The sequence below is a fragment of the Phyllosticta citribraziliensis genome (genome assembly GCF_038025025.1).
Source record: "Phyllosticta citribraziliensis strain CPC 17464 chromosome Unknown J3D65scaffold_7, whole genome shotgun sequence".
NCBI lineage: Eukaryota > Fungi > Ascomycota > Dothideomycetes > Botryosphaeriales > Phyllostictaceae > Phyllosticta > Phyllosticta citribraziliensis.
The window spans coordinates 1,261,410-1,281,097 of NW_027117344.1; the positions used below are offsets into that span (position 1 = coordinate 1,261,410).

The window sequence follows — 19,688 nt, forward strand, 5'->3', positions numbered from 1 at the left end:
TGCTCTCTATGCTCGTGCGAGTCTGCGCCATACTGGTTTGCCAACGTGCTCTCGACACGATTTTCCTCTTGACCGCCTTGAGTCTCTGGTGTTCTACCAGCGTCCTGTTCCCCTTGCCCGCTCTGCTCATCTGAGCATTTGTTTTAACCGAGAGATCTCCATCCTGATACATCGAAGAGACTCGATTGTCCTCGCTCTCTCTCATTTGGAATCTTTGATCTTGGTGGCATGAATTGAGCCGGGAGAGTGGGCGTTAATCAGGGAGACGACGTAGTTGAGTGCCAGTGGTTGTGGTCTGTACGTGAGAGACTGTACTGCAATTGGAGGGCACGATCGTAGGGAACAACAACAGCATTACCGTCGGGTAGGTCATCAAGACTGGTAGAGTAAACAGTCTCCGTTGTCACTATCCTGGTGAGTAAGCAACGGTAGTTTTTCTTGGTCGACCATGCTCTTGCAAGCGTATCCTGAATCAGTAGTGAAGCAAGCAATGCTATGGCAGGGGCAGAAACGAAACTACGGCTGTAGCATCCGCATAATATCCACTGCAGACTGGCTCGACGCATCTCTTCTTTGGTAGATCCTTTACGCCGACATTCCTTTCCAGTATTCCTTTCTTCAGTCGCAGGGAGTCGGGGTCTTATCACCGGGAAAATGGGCATGTACAGCTGTTCTATCGAACTCAGTCCAAGTGTTCACGGACTACCACATTTGCGCCAGGGAGCTGTAGTCTGCTCTGCAGCTAAAGCTAGAGGGCATCATTTCTTTCGAGACCCATGGTGGCACGGCAACGCCGGGGACGATGAGGGGAGCCGCGTGAGAGGTTGACTTTCTCATCCAGGTGTGGTGGTAACGAAACGCTTCGTCCTCCGTCCGTGAAGTCCGAGAAGCCTTCACGAATGGCCTGTTTGAATGATCGAACCCACAGCGAGCGAGCACGGTGGACGACAAGGGTCGGGGCGTATGTGGCGCTCACAGCGGGCCGGCGGAGCAAGAAGGAGAGGCGCGGAGGGGCGGCGGTGGGCAGCAGAGAAGAAATGAGAGGAGCGGGGATCAGAAAAAATCCGAGTGTCTGAGAAGATGACGATGGCCGAAATTTTGATGGTTTAGGCTTGCCACGGGCAGGGCAGGGCGAGAGGACGGGGAAAAAGAGGAACCGCTGCGACGATCCGCAACTTCAAACGTCTGCCAAAAGTGTGGCTGCTGGGCGACAGCCATGGGGGGGACAAAGGCGCGGGTGCCAGGGCTGCAGCTGTGTGTTTGACATCCCAGCGGGCCGGCGTCGCTGACGACGGTGGTGGTGTTTGGTGGAGGTGTTTGGTGGAGGTGGTCGGGTGGTGGTCGATGTCAGGACGCTACCTATGTATGTAGCTAGTGTAGCTTGCGCGCCGCGCGCGAGACGCGTCGTCCTTGTCCGGCTCCGTAAGCGTCATGCCATTCATGGCTGAGACGAGACGCCCGCCGCCCTCAGTCTCACTTCGCTCTCTGTCTCTTCCTCTTCCGCTTCCTCTCTCTCTCTTGTTCTCCCTCAGACAACACGCCGCCGCCATGGCCGTTGAGCCCCTGGCCCACCCCCGGCTGCTCCGCTAAGCCTGTTCAAGCCCCGTGGCAGCGGCAGGTCGCCTGCTTCTTCTCTCGCCTGCCCCGCTGCTCAACACAGTTTGGTGGCTCCGACGTGCTGCTGAACTATCGCGGGCAGCTTCGCAGCGGGGGACGGGCCAAGGTGGCCAAAAAAGCTAACGCCCTACACTACTTATCAGACTTCCTGCGGGCCAAGATGCCCAACTATGCACTCTTTTTTGGTTCTCCACCAAACGACAAGGGTTGGGCGGTGCTGTTTTTAGCATCAACGGGTGCGAAGGCCTGTTGTCGTCATGGGCGGCGAGCGGGCCAGTTGAGACGAATGGCGGTGCGGTATATCGACATTGACCTGTGCCACGGAAGAAGTCAGAGGTCACGCCCGTTTGCAGGACGGGACCCGACTGCAGTCAGTACTGAACTACCACCTTGTCGCCGTCATGTCGTGTGCCACACCTCTCACGCAACCCGTGTTTTGCACCACAGGCCGCCGGCCGTCATTCAGACATGTCTGCTGCCGTCTTTTCCCCCACGCAAAACACGACCAGAGACCAACATTGAAGCAATCGAGGCTGCTGCAAGGAGGGCAACGGAAATGGCAATGACAGGTCAAACATCATGTCGTGGTCAGACATGGTGAGAGCAGGGGAAAAGCTCGACCTCTCCCCAACCACGCCGCCTCATCTTCTGCACGCCACACACGGCACCAAGTCAACAAGTTCAAACGTCGTCGGGTCGTGGGATGCACTTCCGGTTTGCTGCGCGGAAGACGGAGCGCATGAATGGGTGGAGTTCGGGACGCCGTCCCGCCGTCGCCGCCCATCGACGACTGGACTAGACACCAACCCAAACCTTGGAAACACACTGCTGCACTCTCTGCTGCTTGGGCCCTCTTGCGACGCAACGGGCCACCAAGCTGCACGGCTGCCCTGCCCTGCTGCTTTGCTGGCTGCATCTCCTCTCTTCCGCGCCTGGGCAAAATGGCCTCTGCTGGCCTTTTTGCATTGTGCGCCATGCTGCTTTGCGTCCGCCGACGAAGAGCTCTTGGTCCATGATTTGCGCGCGAGCACGCATCCCTTTCCAATCCCGGCTTCTCCGTCGTGTTTGATCCATGTTCGCCCGGTGGAACTTGCGCTGCTGGCCATGGTCCTTCGCGGACCCTGTTGCTGGCGTCGTTGTTGTTGATCTGACAAGGGGAGAGCGAAAGGGAGGGGGCCAAAATCTGTCTGTATGCACATGCCCGTTTGGATCGTGATCCCCGCAGACCGATTCCGTCAGATACGCGAGCAGAAAAAAAGCAAACAAAGGTGGGTGTGGGTGGGTTGTTGCGAATGCTTTGCTTTTTCTCGCCGTCTCACTACTCTATTTCGACCGCACCTTCTCTTCTCGATTCATCCACTGTTTGGGCGGTGATACCAGACAGCAGACAGCATCATGGAAATGACAGGTGGACAGGAGAACATCTGCGAAAGACACCAACGTCTGCCATGTTTTCCCAGGTGCCCACCGTCTTCTATCCTTCTATCCCTTTCTCGTTCTATTATGGAAATTCCTTGCGGCTCGTTGGTTCCTCTCCACTGCCCGAAATGCGGGCGGAAAGAATATGACGCTGTCTCTCTACCACGTCGATTTTCCTTGTCAAATCATCTGCTTTCTCCCGACATCTCCCATGAGCCAGAAAGACGAGAGCAAACAGAAATGTCTGACTTTCGCTGTCAAAGGGCATGCGGATACTTGGCAAGAGATGCCTCGCTGTATATCAAGGCTTCGCCGGCTGGAAATGACGCTCCCTGGTAGTCGTACTTACTTCGGCGACCCTTCTCCTCGATACGCTGAACACCGCCACGTTAGCAATTCGCTTTGTGCATTCTCCTTCCACGTCTCGAAGACATTCGTCTACAGCTCTGCATCGTCATGTGGATACAACGTGTACAAAAAGCGACCAGCGCAACAATGGCCTTGTTCGCTCTGCTCGCCAGTATAAAATTTCTCAGCCTCCCATCCAAGGATCATTTTCCTCACCACAGCTCTGACAACATGGCTAACAACAACATCCACAAAACCAAGCACGAGGACGACTTCGATCTCGTGACGAACCAGGAGGTCCAAGAGATTCGGCAGCAGCAAACCGCCCGCGCGGTGTTGGGAATCCGTCCCACCGCCGCCGGGGCCCGATCTTCGAGCAACCGCTTTCTGAAGAAAGCCTTGCGCTCTGTGGGGTCAACTATGGCTAGCGGTGCAAAGAAGGTGGTCCAGAAGATGGCCGACGGCAAGAAGTCTCCGCAGGACCCGACGCCCGAGCAGGCTCTCTGTCCTTGTTTGGCTGACCCGGTCAACGGGTGGATGTCATGCAAGATTTACGAGCACGTCCGTGCCAAGCTGAAGAAGAAGGGCATTGTCGCGGCTTAGGCGCCTTGCCCGCCTGCCTGCCTGCCTGCTGCTGCTGCTGCTGCTGTGGTGGACATGTCAGTCAAGAGCACTTGGGCCACGCTCCGAGCGAGTGAAAGTGGCCTCTGTTCCAAATTCTGGGACAGCCGTTACTAGGTAAGTTAAACAATGCTGATTCTCTGACGAATTCCGTGCTTCAGACTCCTTTGTGTATGTGACGAGATTTCCTGAACTGACAACATTTGTGGTTTCGTAGCTCACGGTGATGACTCCTTCCAACCGAAAGACGGGCAACAAAATGGTCAGCCGACTGCCTGCTCACTGTATAAACCATGGACCGGTCCTATCAACTGCAAACGGATTTGATGGTCCCTGACGCACTCGATACGCTCGACTTGCGCCTGTTGTCAACCAATGTCACCGCGCCACCACGCTCTCAGATGCAACCCCGAGGCGCTTGAACGCTCCGATCCGTACAGCGACAGGGTACTGTACGCGCTGGACGGACAACGCATATGCTTCGATCTCCAAAGCGGGCTGTGCCCATCGCTCCATCCATTGTTCGACAATATGGACTTTGTCAGACGCCATTGTTCACTAACGACTTGCATTATATATCGCAACCGTCAGAAAAAGCAACGAGGAACGATGTCCTTGTATACTCCAAATTCCGGTATATATCCTTGTGGGCTCCGCTCTATATTTTCCGTACCAAACACAGCAAAGATGCCTTCCCAGGACAAGCCCCTCCAAAACGACAAGCAGCCGGTCAAGATTGACCAGGACGCCTATCAGATTGTCATGCCCCCCGGAACCAGTCCCGCCCCGAAGACTTCCAGCAGTCTCACGATGTTCAACATGAAGGTCAAAGCGAAGAAGTTGATTCGAAAGCTCAAGGGACAGACCTGAAATCATGTGGTAGCCGGCCGTCGAGAGGGCTCTTTGCATGATTGTGACGGGTGAGGTGGATGGGGTGTGCGGGAGAAGGACCAGTCAAAATTCAGCCTGGACTTGTCATGAGTGGCTCAATTTGGTCCTTCTCCCCAACAAGGGGTGAGTTAATCAAATCCATTCCCACAGATTCAGAGTGTTCTTCCATATCCGTGATCAGTGATTCTTGTCCAAGCATCGCTAACGTAACTTTCCACAGCAAGGACAACGAGATCGAGAAGACGTCCCAGAGCGTGCTCATCGACGACGAGGAGCAATGACACGACAATTTCGAGATTGTCATGAACCAAGAGGCCGAGTCCACGCGGGACCGCAAGGCCAATGTCAAAGTCAAGACCAAGAGGGCGCTTGGTTCCACCGCAAACACGGTGGAGGTGCTGAAGAAGTCGACTTGAGCCCCTGTGGAAGCTGACCACCTGGCAGGCTCTTTACAGGGGGTATTACGGCTGGAATGTCTGCAGCGGCGTGGGAGAGGGATCATTCAAGCACTTGAGCCGCCGGAACTCATTACGACTGGCTCAAAATGGCCCATCTCCTGTATATTTCTGCAATTTAAGGAGGCGCAGGCCGCTCACCAAAGGATGGACAGTCGAAAAATGGCCGTGTTCGCTCCGCTTTCCAGTATATAACTCCGCGGTCTCCCCCTTATATTTTCCTGGCCAAGCACCACCACTGAGATGTCTAGGAAGATGAGGATGGGGAGGATGAGGATTGGGTCGTTATTCCAAAAATCAAGAAATCGCTTTACCAGCTCCTGCGCGATGGCAGTGGTCGGCATTCCTCACCGCCGCCGCATGTCCGTCCACACTGCGACCTTACGAGTCAAAACGGTGCCGACGCCAGCCGCTGATATGGCCTCTCCGAACATGAAAATGCTCAAAGACGACAAGAAACGTGTGGAAGTCGGCCAGGGCACATTCGAGGTCGTCATGAACCAGGACTCCCGGGCTACTCAGGACAGAAATTCCGCCAAGCCAACTGCTGGAGTCGTCCGGGATCTTCTGGTATTTAACTTGAAGGTCAAAGCAAAGAGAACCCTCCGCTTGCTGAAAAAGCAGTACAGGCCCTCACTTAGCCTGAACTCTTGTGAGAACTCGCCTTTTGGAAGGCTCTTTGCAGGGGTTGAGACGGCCAAGAGAGACGCGGTTACGGAGGTGTGGGAGAGGACTGGTCAAGAAATTCTGGCGCCCGATAATCAGCACGAGTGGCTCAATGTGGTTTCTCTCCCGCCTACTTTTACAACTTGAAGGACGTCCAGGCCGCCCATGGAAAGATGAGTAGACTAGAAAGTGGCTAGTTCGCGATGCTCTCCGATATATAATTCCTTCGCCTCCTCCTAATATTTTCTATCCACCACCGCTACAATGGCTTCCAAGAACACGAACAACGACGCAGCCATGCTAAAAAATGACAAGAAAGCGTTCCAGATCGACAAGGAAGCTTTCGAGATCGTCATGAACGACGAACCACAGAAGACTCGGGACCGCAAGGCCCGCAAGCCAGATGCCGGAGTTTCTAGGGAGCTCGCCATCTTCGGCCTCAAGGTCAGGGCCAAAAAGATTCTACGCTCGCTCGGAAAGCAGTAGAAAGGTTCAAACATGACTTGGAACCCTGCAAGAGCTGACCGTTTGACTGGCTCTTTGCAGCTGTTGTGGACGGCTGGGTTGCTTCCGGTGCGGAGAGGGGCCAGTCCTGAATTTCGGCCGCCGGAAACTCATCACGAGCGGCTCAATACGGTCCCTTTCCAGAGATGTGCCAGGTTAGTCAATTCAATCAATCCTTTTCCCAGAAACTCCGAATGTCTTTCAGTATTTCTGAGGGATGAAACGAATGAAGTGGCGCTGTGGCTAGCATTTGGGGACAGCCACATGACCGAGAAACCCTGCTAAGTACATATTTCGATCATGATAAGCAACACTTGAAAGAAGTGGAGCTTCAATACTCTGATCTATGCCACGAACACCAACACATCCAGCAATGACACGAAAAGAACTTCAGTTTGGTTTGGCTGACAAGCCATGGGCAGTCCCGCGAACATTGTTCAGAAATGTTGACCTTGTTGATTCCAGAGACTTCCCTTCTCTCAGACTTCATGGTCAAGCGGCATCAGCATTGTTGATGTAGACTGGCACGGTCAAGCTACATTTGAAGCGTCAAGCAGCGCACAATGGGCTTGTTTGCTTCGCAAGTTTGCCTTATATTCCGTCGCTGTCGAGCCTTTTGGTCACCTTTCTATTTAGCAAGACCACCATGGCGCCTCAAGACTCCCGGAAAACCTCTCAACAGGAGAAGGAGCTGGAGGAATCGTTCGAGCAGATTGACGAGCTCGAGATGCAAGAAATCCGGCGTCAGGACGAATGCGAGCCTTTCGAGACCATCTCCGACGCCGAGGCTCAGGAGGTGCGAGCAGAAGAGCGCAGCGATAGGTAAAATCTCTGGGGAGCAAGGCCAAGCAAGCTCTTCTTCCAAAGAAGGACCCGACTCCGGAGGAGCTCCACTGCCCCTGCTGGAGCGTTCCCGAGGGCGGCTGGAGGTACTGCTTTGTCGAATCGCATGTGCGGGCGGCTATCAAGCGCATCGAAGAAGGCCCCAAGACGCAGCCCAGGTAGACCGACTCTATTAAGCCCAAAGGGTCCCCAGTGCTATTTTGATGGGGGCTCGATGGCCATAATCAACAATTTCCCTGACTTCATGTTTATGTTGAGATGCTTTGAGTGTGAGAAGTGACAAATACCATAATGAAATCCTCCTTTCAACCTCCTTGAATGGATAGCTCTTTTTCTGTTTCTTACCCCTGAAATGTCAAGTCATTTCCAGAACTGGTTGTGAAAGCCATTCCATACGCAAGAGCAGATTTAGAGGGAAAGGTAGAATAGTCATGCCATTCGACGAACTGTAACCAGGGAGCATCCGAGCGGTGTCAAGTCCCCTTGAGCAACATGGAATGGGAGGATTCGGCCATACACCAAAGAGTGGCTTTGTTCATGCTATTCTTTGAGGCGAGATCCTGAAGTCGATGGCTCATCATTATCCTCAAACAATGCTGCACAAATTAGACTGAACCACGCTCCATTGAGCCAGCGTTGTTCGCACAAGTTGGATTCTTTGTGTTTACCCCTGACCATCCGACTTGCAGTAGTCATCTCTCACACATCAATATCTCCTTCCGCTGATGTCGACGATCCTTATCGGTACCTTGGACCAATGCCAGATTTCACAATTTTTATGTGGTCGGCGTCGCCAAAGAGCCCACCTGCCGGTTGGAGAGAGAAGTCACCTGGGAAGGAAGGACGAAGCCCGCCGAGACGATCCACTCATGGACATCCACCATGTCAACCTCCCACCTCCCACACTCATTGTCTTCCACAAATCTCATTGCCATCGCTATCACATCCATCCATTCGCTACGTTAGCAAACGCAAGAGCATTCCGAATCAACCACTCAATCACTTCGGCGCAGAGGCTTAAAAGAGCCTTTGACGACTTCCAAACTACTTCCAAGTGTTCCAGGATCCTGCTCCACGCACGAAACGCGACCAGGCACAAGGGGACATGTACGTGCGAAGCCACTGTCGACATGCTCTGCGCAGTCAGCTCAGAAGACCCCAGCAGCCAAGATGTCGAGCCCGTCGGGCAGGTCGCGCTCGTCGAGCTCGTCGAGCGTTTGCTCGGAAATGATGCATAGTATCATCCTCGACCCCGATCAAAAGCCAGACTTCCTGGTGGACCAGGACTACGACTTCGTCGAGTTATCCGACGGCGACACGCTTCTCGGCTCCTCCACTGACGACGACGACGACGACGGCCAGCCTGACAAAGAAAGCGACAAGAAGCGGCGGAAAGACACCACAAAATCGGAGAAGTATGATGTCCAAGCCCACAAGCCCGTCAAGTCCAGCAGCAACAGCAAGCAGCTTCTCCCCTCCTCATCCTCTACCACCGAGTGGGACGCCGCGACCGACGCGGAAAACACGGCATCTAAGTGGGCCGGCGTCTTCCACGGCATTGGCAGCCTCACAGCAGAAAGCGACGACTTCGACCACATCGACGCAACCGAGGCGCAGGACGCCACAGTCGACGAGCGCACGGCACGGATCGAAAAGGCAATGGCGATACAGCGACGCAGGAACGAGCTGCGCAGAATCGCGCCGGCGCCCGAGCAGATTGGGTGTCCTTGTCTCACCGGTGGGAGGGATGGCTGGAAGGGGTGCCGAGTTCCAGCGCACGTGGAGTTGGGCAGGCTGACGATGGAAAATATTCGCTGAGAAAGTGCAGATTTGAAGGGGAGTGCCAGGGGTTGCGGCTCGACTCGGATTTGGGTGTCCATCTCGCCAGGCTGCGCAGGAGTCGTCTTTCGTTTGCGCGCTTGCTTAGTTCGCAGGGCTTTATACCACGAGAGACGCTTTGAGAGAATGGATCGTCGCATTGGATGATTCGGGATTTTACCTCGAGCACATGCCGTCCAGGCTTGATGACAAAAGTCGTGGCATACACGACAAGAGGTGAAAGATAGGGGAGCATTCGTAGGCTTTGACTGTTGATTTACGTTGGTCATTGAAGCCACTTCAACTAGAGACCATCGTACTAGAGCTAGAGAGCATATGAGTGTCGCAAGGGGCATTTACAGGGAGCATTCAAGCCCCCATCCACAAAGCCTCTGATGCAATCATGGCTTCCGCAAGTCAAAGTCCATGAATGGGCATCGTTTCTGTCTCTTATAGATGGTTGGGTGCTTTGAAGGACTCTAGTACAGAAGCCTGAACTCTCTTTGTTAGCCACCCGTCAAAGTGTATGATTGCTGCTTCTCTGTGGCTAACTTGGTGTAGTGTGACACTCCCTAGTCTTCTATCCTGGCTAGTTACGGTAGGCTGAATGCTCCTCATTCATCCTCATCCTCGTCATCACTCCCGAAGATGGCCTTGAAGACCTCATCACCCGCCCTCTGCGCCTCCAGCGCTTCGTTCTTTTCGACATCAACCGGCGCATGAGTTGGCAAGCCCACCGCACCCGCAGGGGACGCTTCTTCGCCGACAGGAGCAGCAGCAGATTTGGCGGTCTGCGCCGTCCGAAACGCAGCAGGAGCATCCCGCAGCATGTCATGGATGGCCGAGTCGGGGATGATGGTGAGGTCGCGCGGGACAGCGGCCGACGATGTGGCAGCGTCGGAATGCTTCTGCTGCTGCGTCGATTGGTCCGGCTGGACGTTTGACGGCGGCTTGACATTGAAGCGCTTGCAGACCAAGCGGGTCGGGAAGAAGGGCTTGACCTGCCGTGTCAGAGGGCCGTACATGCCGAGGCGGGCGGCCTGCTCGGCCGGGTCGACAGGAGGCGTCGCCGGCTTGCTGAGGAGGTGGTCCTTTTCCTTCGTCGACTCGCCCGAACTCGAGGCTGGTTGTGACGACGAAGAGACGAAGCGCGCGGCCATCAGGCCGCTGATGGGCTTGAAGACGTTGGCAGCCTGGGCGAATTCGTTGAGCTCGCGAACCCACTCGTCAACCGTCACGCCCGCGGGGCGTTCGGGGAGCGCGTCGGCCTGCCCTGCCTTGAGCTCAAGAAAGGCGCGGTAACGAGCGCGCTTCTGCGCGTCTTCGGCATAAGGCATCCACCCGCTCGTACCGCGATTCAAGGCCGCAGCTGCAATCGATGCATCCAATGCAGGTACGAGGTTCCACAGCGTTTTGCGCTTCTCGGCATCCGTCTGCTGGGATCCCTCGAAGAACTCGCCGCGCGCGGCGGGTAAGTTATTTTTGCCGGTGGCGGCGGCTATGCGCTCTCGCGCGGCGGGACTGAGAAAGTCGAATACGGATTTTCCGGGGAGTGCTTGCTCACCGAGAATGGCGGCTCGAGATTTTGCATCCAGCGTGGAGGCTTTTGCAGCGTCGGCGGTAGATTGGTATGGCGCATCTTCACTCGCCGAAGTCGAACTCTTAGAGCTACTCCAGCCTGGTGGTGGTTGAGGTGGAGCATATTTGCCATCGTCGGAAAGAGAGAGCGACTGCGTTGCCAAGACAAATCCATCAAGCGGGAGGCGGCCGTCGTGGCATTTCCGAAAGCCATCAGTCTTTTTACTCTGTGTCTTTTTTGAGATGAAAACAGGCTTCGTGCCAAGAAGGGGGTTGGCAGAGGCTCCCGATGGCTTAACCTTCTTTTTGGGCTTCTTGTCTCCACCCAAGACCCGATTGTAGGAAATTTTGGGACCCATCTCGTAAGGATCCTCCTCATCCGAGCCAGTATCGTTCAAGATACCAACACCAAAGCCACCGCGTTTTGCAGCCTTTGGGGCTTTTGGTTTGGTTTTCAAAGATCCATTGGAGCTGTTGTCCTCGTCGTCTTCGTCGTCTTTATTCTTGCCGGCCGCATCGACGTTAGACAAGCGTGCTTCGCCTTCATAGCCCAATCCTTTGTGATCATTTTTGCGGACAAAGGTAATCATGGGCGAGTGTTCAGGCGCGAAGAGATGGGTTTGCTGGTCCGAGTCTGCATGGGCGGCGTCGTCTGGATCCAGGCGAGCTTTCCGGCGCACTTTGGGGCCAACTCCCTGACCCATCTTCCAGCCCATTTTTTGCAAAAGCTTGACGCCCATGGTCTCGCCTGTTGTCTTGACCAAACCGAGAAGGGCATCTCGTTTCGACAGGTCGTCCCCGGTGGAACCCAAGCCTGCAAAGTCTCCAGCGGTCTCGATTTTGCGGGCTTCTTCGGCATCAGCCAAGTCCTCGTCGTCCATGTAATCCTCCGGTCTTTGTTGCTGGGGATTCTTCTGGTCTTTGTGCCTGTTTGTGCGCGAGGACACAAAGGTGGCAGGCTTCCATCCCTCCTTGGATCCTACAGTATTGAAGTAGCTAGACTAGATGGTAGTTACTGCTCTGACCTTTGGAGACAATAGGGACACGAGCTTACCCTGCGCTAAAGCCACCAGTGAATGCGCCATGGAGACGCTTCCGGCCGCGTTCATCAGTGACCTCTTGCTTCCAAAGTGGGACGTATGATCCGTCATCGCGGGTGTTTTCGTCGAGGGGAGGTAGCGGGGTGCCGAACAGGGCGTAAGGCGACTCGTGGCTCTGCAGGTCGGCCTCGAAGGTGGCGCGCGAGCGTTTGTAGTAGGACATGGCGATGGCTAGGTGTCGCGGGCGATGATGTGCAAGGACGCATTGACCGCGGGGAGATGGCGGGGTCCAGGTGTGGGTGTGGGCGTGGGCGTGGGCGTGAGCAGAGAGGAGAGAGGTGGCATGGTGCAGTGGAGGAGGGAGGTGTCGTCGAAAATGCCGGCAGTCGGCGCCCTCGCAGCGGGAGAAACGCGGCGCGTCGGAAACGAACAAATAACGACTGTAGTGGTTACTGCTGTGCGAGTATGTAGCAATTTGCCAAGTGGGCGGACGCGGTGATGGGGTTTCGAGACCCCTGCAAGACTCGCCGTCAGTTAATGGACGGCAGGGATGGCGAGGTGGGCACGACGTTGACAAGATTTTGGCTTGCAATGTCACTGTCAGTCAGTTGCGCTGGTGGCTGTCTGGCTGGCACTGGCCGGCTGGCTGGCTTCAGCACCCACTGCACAGGAACAGGCGGGCGGTGGACTTCACAATCATCTCGTCCCGTCTCTGTCCGCTCGTCCTCCCATCACCTACCCGTCCATCCCATCCATCCATCCATCCATCCATCCATCCAGCCATCCACTCAGGCGGCGGCGGTACACATCTGCATCTCCGCTGTCCTAATTTCCCATTTCCAGTGCTGCCGAAACATTGTTGCCTCTGTCTCGCTCGCGTCGCCCCGTCCCGTGTTTGGTCCAGTCCTCCGTCCTCCGGCTCCCTCTCTCTCTCTCTCTCTCTCTCAGGTCCCGTCGTCCAGCTCCCTCTGCAGCCCGAAACACCACCATCACCATCAACGCAACTCTTACGCTGCATCTCTTCGTCCTCGTATCGCACGCGTCCGGCAGTCTCGTCGCCTTGCCGCCGCCGCTCGCTGGTCCGCTGCACCGCTGCCACCTGGCGCCGGCCTTGTACGTAAGCACGGCATTGCGCATGACAGCTTCCGACGCCTAAACAGCTTCGGGCCTCCTCTCCACGTTCCAGGTCGCAAGCAAACAGACGCGCCCCTCCGACTCCCCTACTCGCTCCGTCTGCGTCCCGGTCCCCGTTTCGCCGTCGACTCCAAACATCCCGTCCAACCCGTGCCTTTGAAATACCACACCATTCGCAAACGGCCTGCCAGCCGCCGACCGTCAATCGGCGCGTCACTGTGCGGCCCACTTCTTGTGCCGCTGATCTACCCCCCATAGTGGTTCATGCACCCTCCTCCAACCCTGCGTTAAGCCTTCACTCCGCCCTCATCGCCTGCTTCTCCTTGGCCCCGACATCATGTCCTCGCCGGCCGTCGTCCACAACTCTTCCGCCGCCCGCCCGACGCGTACCCAGTCCACCGCCGTCCGCTCCACCGCAGCTCCCCCGGCAGCTTCTCCCCATCGCTCCCAGTCCCAATCGCACGGCCACTCTCGCCCGAGTCACCCGTCACAGCAGGTCCCGCTGGCAAACAATCCGGTCAAGAGGGAATATGATCAAAAGCTTCCCCCGCGTCGAAGCGAGTCGAGGGACGGCGCCGCTCCTCAGCCCGACCAGCGCAGCAATTCCCACAACAGACACGCTCGTTATGCACCGGACCCTTCGGCGACAGCTGCTACAACAAACGGGACCACTGCTGAACCGCCCCGCCATGCACCGCCAACCAATGCTTCGGGCCGCCGGAGGACCACCATAACAGCTCAAACGGGGCAATGGGCTTTGGGCAAGACAATAGGCGCTGGTAGCATGGGTAAGGTCAAGTTGGCCAGGAACCTCGAAACTGGGGAACAGGTACGTCCAGCCGCTACGTGTGCGTGTGCGCACTCACAGTAGTACAAAGCTGACCCTTTGCAGGTGGCGGTCAAGATCGTTCCCCGACAGTCCACCGACGAGCACCGTAATCAGGCGGATCGGGAGAGGGCCGACCATTCCAAAGAAGTGCGCACTGCAAGGGAAGCGGCCATCATGACTCTGGTGAACCATCCTTATATCTGTGGCATGCGGGATGTGGTCCGCACCAATTATCATTGGTACATGCTCTGCGAGTATGTCAACGGCGGGCAGATGCTGGACTACATCATCTCCCACGGACGCCTAAAGGAAAAGCAAGCGCGCAAGTTTGCCCGCCAGATTGCGAGCGCGCTCGATTATTGCCACCGGAATAGCATTGTCCACCGGGACCTCAAGATCGAAAACATTTTGATCAGCAAGACGGGAGATATTAAGATTATCGACTTTGGGCTCAGCAACCTGTTCTCCCCGAGGAGCCAACTCAAGACTTTTTGTGGCAGCCTGTACTTTGCTGCGCCGGAGCTGCTCCAGGCCAAGCAGTATACGGGGCCTGAGGTAGACATTTGGAGTTTTGGCATAGTGTTATATGTCCTCGTTTGTGGCAAAGTCCCATTCGACGATCAAAGCATGCCTCAACTACATGCCAAAATCAAAAAGGGACATGTAGAGTATCCACCATGGCTTACAGCAGGTAAGATGGATGAGAGAGCGACAAACGAGCGGTGCTGACAAGGTTTGTAGAGTGCAAAAATCTCATCTCGAGAATGCTTGTGACGGACCCCAAGCAACGGTCTCCTCTGGCTGAAATCATGTCGCATCCATGGATAACCAAGGGCTTCAACTCGTCACCAGAAAATTTCCTCCCTCCCCGGGAACCGCTGCAGCTTCCTCTTGATCCTCATGTCATTGACAAGATGACTGGGTTCGACTTTGGGACTCCAGAGTACATCACGGCGCAGCTCACCAAAATCATTCAATCAGAAGAATACCAGGCCGCAGTCCGCATGGCTGCTCAAAGGGCGCAGGATAAGAATCCCGAAACCGAGAAGAAGCGAGGAGTCTTTGACTTTTACAAGCGCCGAAATTCCATGAGCCGGGACACTCTCACCAACTCTTCCTCAGAGCAGCTCGCCGTTGGGGCAGACCCAGTCAATGCTTTTAGCCCGCTAATTTCTGTGTACTTCCTCGTGCGAGAAAAGCAAGATCGCGAGCGAAAGGAAGAAAACCCAGGTGGCATGAGCATGCCAAAGATGGCCGGAGAGAAGCCTTTCAAGGTCCCCGACCTGGCGCCGCCCGAGGCAGCACACACCAACGCTTCATCGTACGAGATGGCTGGTGAAAAGCCAACTGGCGGCCGGTCACGGCCAAGGGCAAGGACTCATGGTGAAGATGAGGTCACAGACGATCTCAAGAAGATGAACTTGAATGTTCCCAACCCGGCAAACAACACTCCTCCCGCAGTCATTACTCCTCCTAACGATCCTGCACCTCTCAAAAAGGAAAGCACAGCGGCTGGTTTGCTTCGGCGGTTCAGCACGCGGCGCCACCGCGACCACATATCTCGCGACAGATCACAGCCGCCACAAGGGCCACCCGAAATCAACGAGCAGCCGGCCAAGGAGGGCTTGGGATTCCCGTTGCGGAGTTTCTCAGTGCGCAAGGCTCGCGACAGGGCCGCTCAGTCACCGTCTCTGCCCCAGGGCGTGAACGACAACTCGGAACAGCCAGGGCTGCTCGCACCGCCCAGTCCTGGCATCCACGCCACGCAGAGACTCAAGGGACTCGGCAGATCAACCAGCGTCAATTCGGCTGACATGCGCCGCAAGACCATTAGACGAGGTGTTTCTGAAGGACATCAAGAACCGCCGCCCACCAGCGGCTCGGACAAGTCGAGTGTTAGTGGAGCGCGCTCAAGGCCAGTGCCCGACACAGCTTCCGAGGAGGTCGCCGTCGGAGCGCCGCCGAGAAGTGCCCCGGCTGTCAGGACCAAATCCCTTGGCCATGCCCGCAGAGAGAGCATCCAAGCTCGTCGTGCCAGGCGAGAGCAGGCAATCGAAACCAACGTTCCCGAGGAGACAGATCAAGAAGTTGCCGAGGCAAACGACTCTGCCGGGGAAGGTCGCAACTCGGAGACGATTAAGCCCGTCTATCTCAAAGGACTTTTCAGCGTGTCGACGACAAGCAGCAAGCCTCTTCCCGTGATTCGTGCGGATCTGATCCGCGTTCTCAAGCAGCTGGGCGTCGAGTATTGGGAAAGCAAGAGCGGGTTCCAATGCCGCCATGCGCCGAGCATCGATGTACCTGGAAACGAAAACGCGCCGAACCCTCCAACGAGTCCCAATCAAACTCCAAGTGGCAGCCTTGGTCACAGGCGCAAAATCAGCTTTGGATTGAGGGCTTCGGAGCAACGCGAGCGCGACGAGTTCCGCGACGCACACAAGGTCCAGACTCCAAGGTCGGCACGTCATGCGCGTCGAGCAGACCCCAGCTACACGAGCGCAGAGGAGTCAGAGGAGAGTGAGCCCAGCGAGCCCAAGGGAGCGAACCGGTCGCGCCCCGTGGGCGAGACAACAACGCACGTGCAGAGTGACATGGGCGGAAGCATGGTGCTCAAGTTCGAGATTTACATTGTCAAAGTGCCTCTGCTCTCGCTGCACGGGATCCAGTTCAAAAAGGTGGATGGAGGCACATGGCAGTACAAGAGTTTGGCGCAAAAGATTTTGGATGAGCTGCGGCTGTAATAGCGTGTGGGCTCCGACGTTCGCTGGGTGTACTGTTGAATTTTGCATGGACACCACTCCCAAGAAAGCAGGGCCTCTTCCCCTATGTATTTGAAACTGGGCGCTCAGCTCAGAGTTGCCACCTGTCACGAATTTCTTTTGTTGGAAATAGGATAGTTTATTGTTCGGTTCTGAGAGGGCATGGTTTGCCAGGGGCAAAAGGATTTGGCCTCTAATATGGATAGCAACAGCAGTAACTTAGGTGGTAGTGTTTGCGGATGGATTGTTTCTTTGGTGGCAGCGGGGGAACTCCATGTTGTGGGGAGCATGTAGACACAATTGAGGCTGTAGATGGATAGATGAAGTGTTGGCCTGGGGAGTAATGATGAAGGTGATTGGCTGCGGCATCCATGTGAAGGGCCAGACCCTGCCGTGGGTGAGGTGCGGTCTAATGCGTGCGGTGCGTGCGGTGCCTGCGCGCCATCCATATGTGCGCGACGTCCGCCGTAGCCTGGCCTGGCCTACGCACGGACCCGGCCAGCAAACTGAAGTGAAGCCACTGCACCCGACTGCACCCAGTGAACCAGAGCTGAGGGACAGACACATCCGGGCGGCGTCGGGTCAATACCTCTCTAGGCTCGGCATCTACCAAGTCCTCGCCCGTGTCCCGCTACCCACCTACCCTACCTTACCTTGCCTCGAACCAACCAACCAACCAACTCTCCACCTCTTCGCTCCCACCCGACCTCGATCACCCCAATTCTAGACCTCGTCACCGCTCCACTCCAACTCCCTCGAGCGCGACGCAGCAGTCATCCATCCACCTCTCCCTCACACTCATCCAGCAACCCTCTTCAGGCTTTCGACAATGCTGGGCCAACACGTCTTCTCCCACCAGTACCAGCATCCGCCGACAGACTGGCCCCAGACCCACCACTCCACGCATACCCACCACGCTGCTGCTCAGCAGCACGCTCAGGCTCAAGCCGCCGCTGCCGCCGCCGCCGCCGCCCAGCAGCAGCACTACAACCGCATCGCCGCGAGCAACAATGCCTCAGCTGCCGCTGGTATGGGTGGAATGGCCGCAGCAGCCCATGATCAGGGCATGACGGTCGACCAGGGTGTCAGTGAAGAGAACCGGCGCGTGCTTGAGTGGATCGCGCAGCTGCTGAACCCCGCGACTCGTGAAACCGCCTTGCTCGAACTCAGCAAGAAGCGCGAGCAGGTACCCGAGTTGGCCTTGATTCTGTGGCATTCGTTTGGTAAGTCGTGTTGGCCGCAAAGCGCCCCTTCCAACAGCCCGCTAACTGGCCTCCTCACAGGCGTCATGACCTCCCTGCTCCAGGAAATCATTTCCGTCTATCCTCTGCTCAACCCATCGCAACTCACGGCGGCCGCTTCCAACCGCGTATGCAACGCTCTCGCTCTACTCCAGTGCGTTGCCTCGCACACTGACACTCGTGGCCTCTTCCTAAGCGGTGCGTCTCAGCCTGACACGGACGAAGAAGCATGCTCACATCTCAACAGCGCATATTCCGCTATTCCTCTACCCATTCCTCAACACGACTTCCAAGTCCCGTCCGTTTGAGTACCTCCGCCTCACCTCTCTCGGTGTCATTGGCGCGCTCGTCAAGAACGACTCGTCCGATGTTATCAACTTCCTCTTGACAACCGAGATCATCCCCCTGTGCCTGCGCATAATGGAGACGGGCTCTGAGCTGAGCAAAACGGTGGCCATCTTCATTGTTCAAAAGATTCTGCTGGACGACCTAGGACTGGCGTACATCTGCCAGACATACGAGCGCTTCTACGCGGTTGGGACCGTCCTTTCGAACATGGTCAACCAGCTGGTTGAACAGCAGACTGTCCGTCTGCTGAAGCATGTCGTTCGTTGCTTTCTCAGGTACCTTTTTCTTTTGCAGCATTGTGTGTCAAGGCTAACAATTTGCAGGTTGAGTGACAATGCCCGCGCACGCGAAGCGCTGCGCCAATGTCTACCAGAGCCACTGCGGGACGCGACCTTTTCCTCCGTCTTGCGCGACGATGCCGCGACTAAGCGTTGCCTCGCGCAACTTCTCATCAATCTCTCTGACAACGTCGTCGAGGCTACCAACAATCAAGGACTACTTCATTGAGACAGCTGGTCGATACCGATCGCGTCACTTTGATTTCGTCCTCGGCGATTGATTCGCTGCTGTTGTGCTTCTACGCAAAGAAACATAGACACGCTTCCATTCTGCCACCCTGACGACATGTTCTCCATTCTTTCCGCAGCGCCTGGGCGACCCGTCGTCACGCACATCCCTAGTTCAACACGACGTGAACGATAACCGATTACGACCAAGGACCCCCAAGGCCGTTGGATCATGGAGTCAGCTTACAGCCAAAGAGGCTTCGGATCTTGCAGCGGGGTATGTTGCTGCCTGCTTTAATTTACGAACCACCATTTCACCGGAAGCATTCGTCGGGCTCTTTTTCTTATTGACGGTCTTAGTCAGCTGAGCCGCTCTTTTCTGCCCGTTCTCGATGATTCGAAATTTCTTCTTGTGGCATATCGCGAGCGTCTCTCCTCGGTTCATCCGAGGAAGGAGGGTCGGCCCATTTTCATCTGATGCCAAACGAGCCCCGAGTTTTCTTTTTCCTTTTCTCTCTCTCCAACACAAAAAGCATGGGATGGAGGGGTTGGCGAATGTGTGTGTACTTGCAAGCATCGGGACATGGAGTTTTTTGCGCGGAACGGGCAACGGGAAAGTCACTGGAAACTTCTCAAAGGCGTTTTTGCACGGAACAATGAGCGAAACGGGCGGCGTGGCTGCTGAGCGGGTGCTACCAGTTGGATCCTTTTCCTTCGTGATTCATGGGAGGACGAGTTCAGTATGACCCGTCTCATCCCTTTTTCATCTCTTCGACTTTCACCACCATACCCGTTTGACGCTGAGAGAGCCATCCTTATGCCCATACATATACCTTTCTCTTCCAGTGCGTTGAGGGCATGAATTATGGCGTCTGGCTTGAATTTGCTTTCTCCACGAAAAATAATGACCTCTCCCTTGTTCCTTCAACTGAAGTGATATGTTCTAGCCCAGCGACTCGACCCAGGGTGCTGTAATTCACCATAGCATCATGTGTGAGACTAGGAGGCAGCCACCTCATATCAACGGCAACAGGGGCAGACATCATGGGCGCATCCAGGGCGCTGTGAACT

General features: G+C 55.8%; 7 protein-coding genes across 7 annotated transcripts; 5 read left to right on the forward strand and 2 right to left on the reverse strand.

The window, feature by feature from the left end:
- Positions 1-3,267: 3,267 nt before the first annotated feature.
- Positions 3,268-4,325, forward strand: J3D65DRAFT_406208 (uncharacterized protein). The gene is made up of 2 exons (XM_066795961.1): positions 3,268-4,122; positions 4,223-4,325. Exon 1 carries the CDS (start codon positions 3,493-3,495, stop codon positions 3,985-3,987), a length of 495 nt encoding a protein of 164 aa, XP_066654573.1. The 5' UTR covers positions 3,268-3,492; the 3' UTR covers positions 3,988-4,122; positions 4,223-4,325.
- Positions 4,326-6,340: 2,015 nt separating this feature from the next.
- Positions 6,341-6,991, forward strand: J3D65DRAFT_406337 (uncharacterized protein). Its single transcript, XM_066795963.1, has 2 exons — positions 6,341-6,676; positions 6,769-6,991. Exons 1-2 carry the CDS (start codon positions 6,516-6,518, stop codon positions 6,896-6,898), a joined length of 291 nt encoding a protein of 96 aa, XP_066654574.1. The 5' UTR covers positions 6,341-6,515; the 3' UTR covers positions 6,899-6,991.
- Positions 6,992-8,534: 1,543 nt separating this feature from the next.
- Positions 8,535-9,667, reverse strand: J3D65DRAFT_698238 (uncharacterized protein). The gene has a single exon (XM_066804055.1). It carries the CDS (start codon positions 9,536-9,538, stop codon positions 8,651-8,653), a length of 888 nt encoding a protein of 295 aa, XP_066654575.1. The 5' UTR covers positions 9,539-9,667; the 3' UTR covers positions 8,535-8,650.
- On the reverse strand, positions 9,638-12,160 carry J3D65DRAFT_406363 (uncharacterized protein). Its single transcript, XM_066795966.1, has 3 exons — positions 11,815-12,160; positions 9,735-11,756; positions 9,638-9,674 (listed from the first exon to the last, which is right to left on the reverse strand). Exons 1-2 carry the CDS (start codon positions 12,021-12,023, stop codon positions 9,797-9,799), a joined length of 2,169 nt encoding a protein of 722 aa, XP_066654576.1. The 5' UTR covers positions 12,024-12,160; the 3' UTR covers positions 9,638-9,674; positions 9,735-9,796.
- On the forward strand, positions 12,161-13,306 carry J3D65DRAFT_406362 (uncharacterized protein). The gene has a single exon (XM_066795965.1). The coding sequence runs from the start codon at positions 12,299-12,301 to the stop codon at positions 13,190-13,192; it is 894 nt and encodes a 297-aa protein (XP_066654577.1). The 5' UTR covers positions 12,161-12,298; the 3' UTR covers positions 13,193-13,306.
- J3D65DRAFT_406345 (uncharacterized protein) lies at positions 13,105-16,567 on the forward strand. Its single transcript, XM_066795964.1, has 3 exons — positions 13,105-13,763; positions 13,827-14,454; positions 14,505-16,567. Exons 1-3 carry the CDS (start codon positions 13,272-13,274, stop codon positions 16,502-16,504), a joined length of 3,120 nt encoding a protein of 1,039 aa, XP_066654578.1. The 5' UTR covers positions 13,105-13,271; the 3' UTR covers positions 16,505-16,567.
- A 784-nt stretch (positions 16,568-17,351) lies between these two features.
- Positions 17,352-18,618, forward strand: J3D65DRAFT_554024 (cell differentiation family, Rcd1-like-domain-containing protein; the record flags this gene model as incomplete). Its single annotated transcript, XM_066797163.1, has 4 exons — positions 17,352-17,745; positions 17,806-17,961; positions 18,011-18,386; positions 18,435-18,618. 4 exons carry the CDS (start codon positions 17,352-17,354, stop codon positions 18,616-18,618), a joined length of 1,110 nt encoding a protein of 369 aa, XP_066654579.1.
- Positions 18,619-19,688: the final 1,070 nt, after the last annotated feature.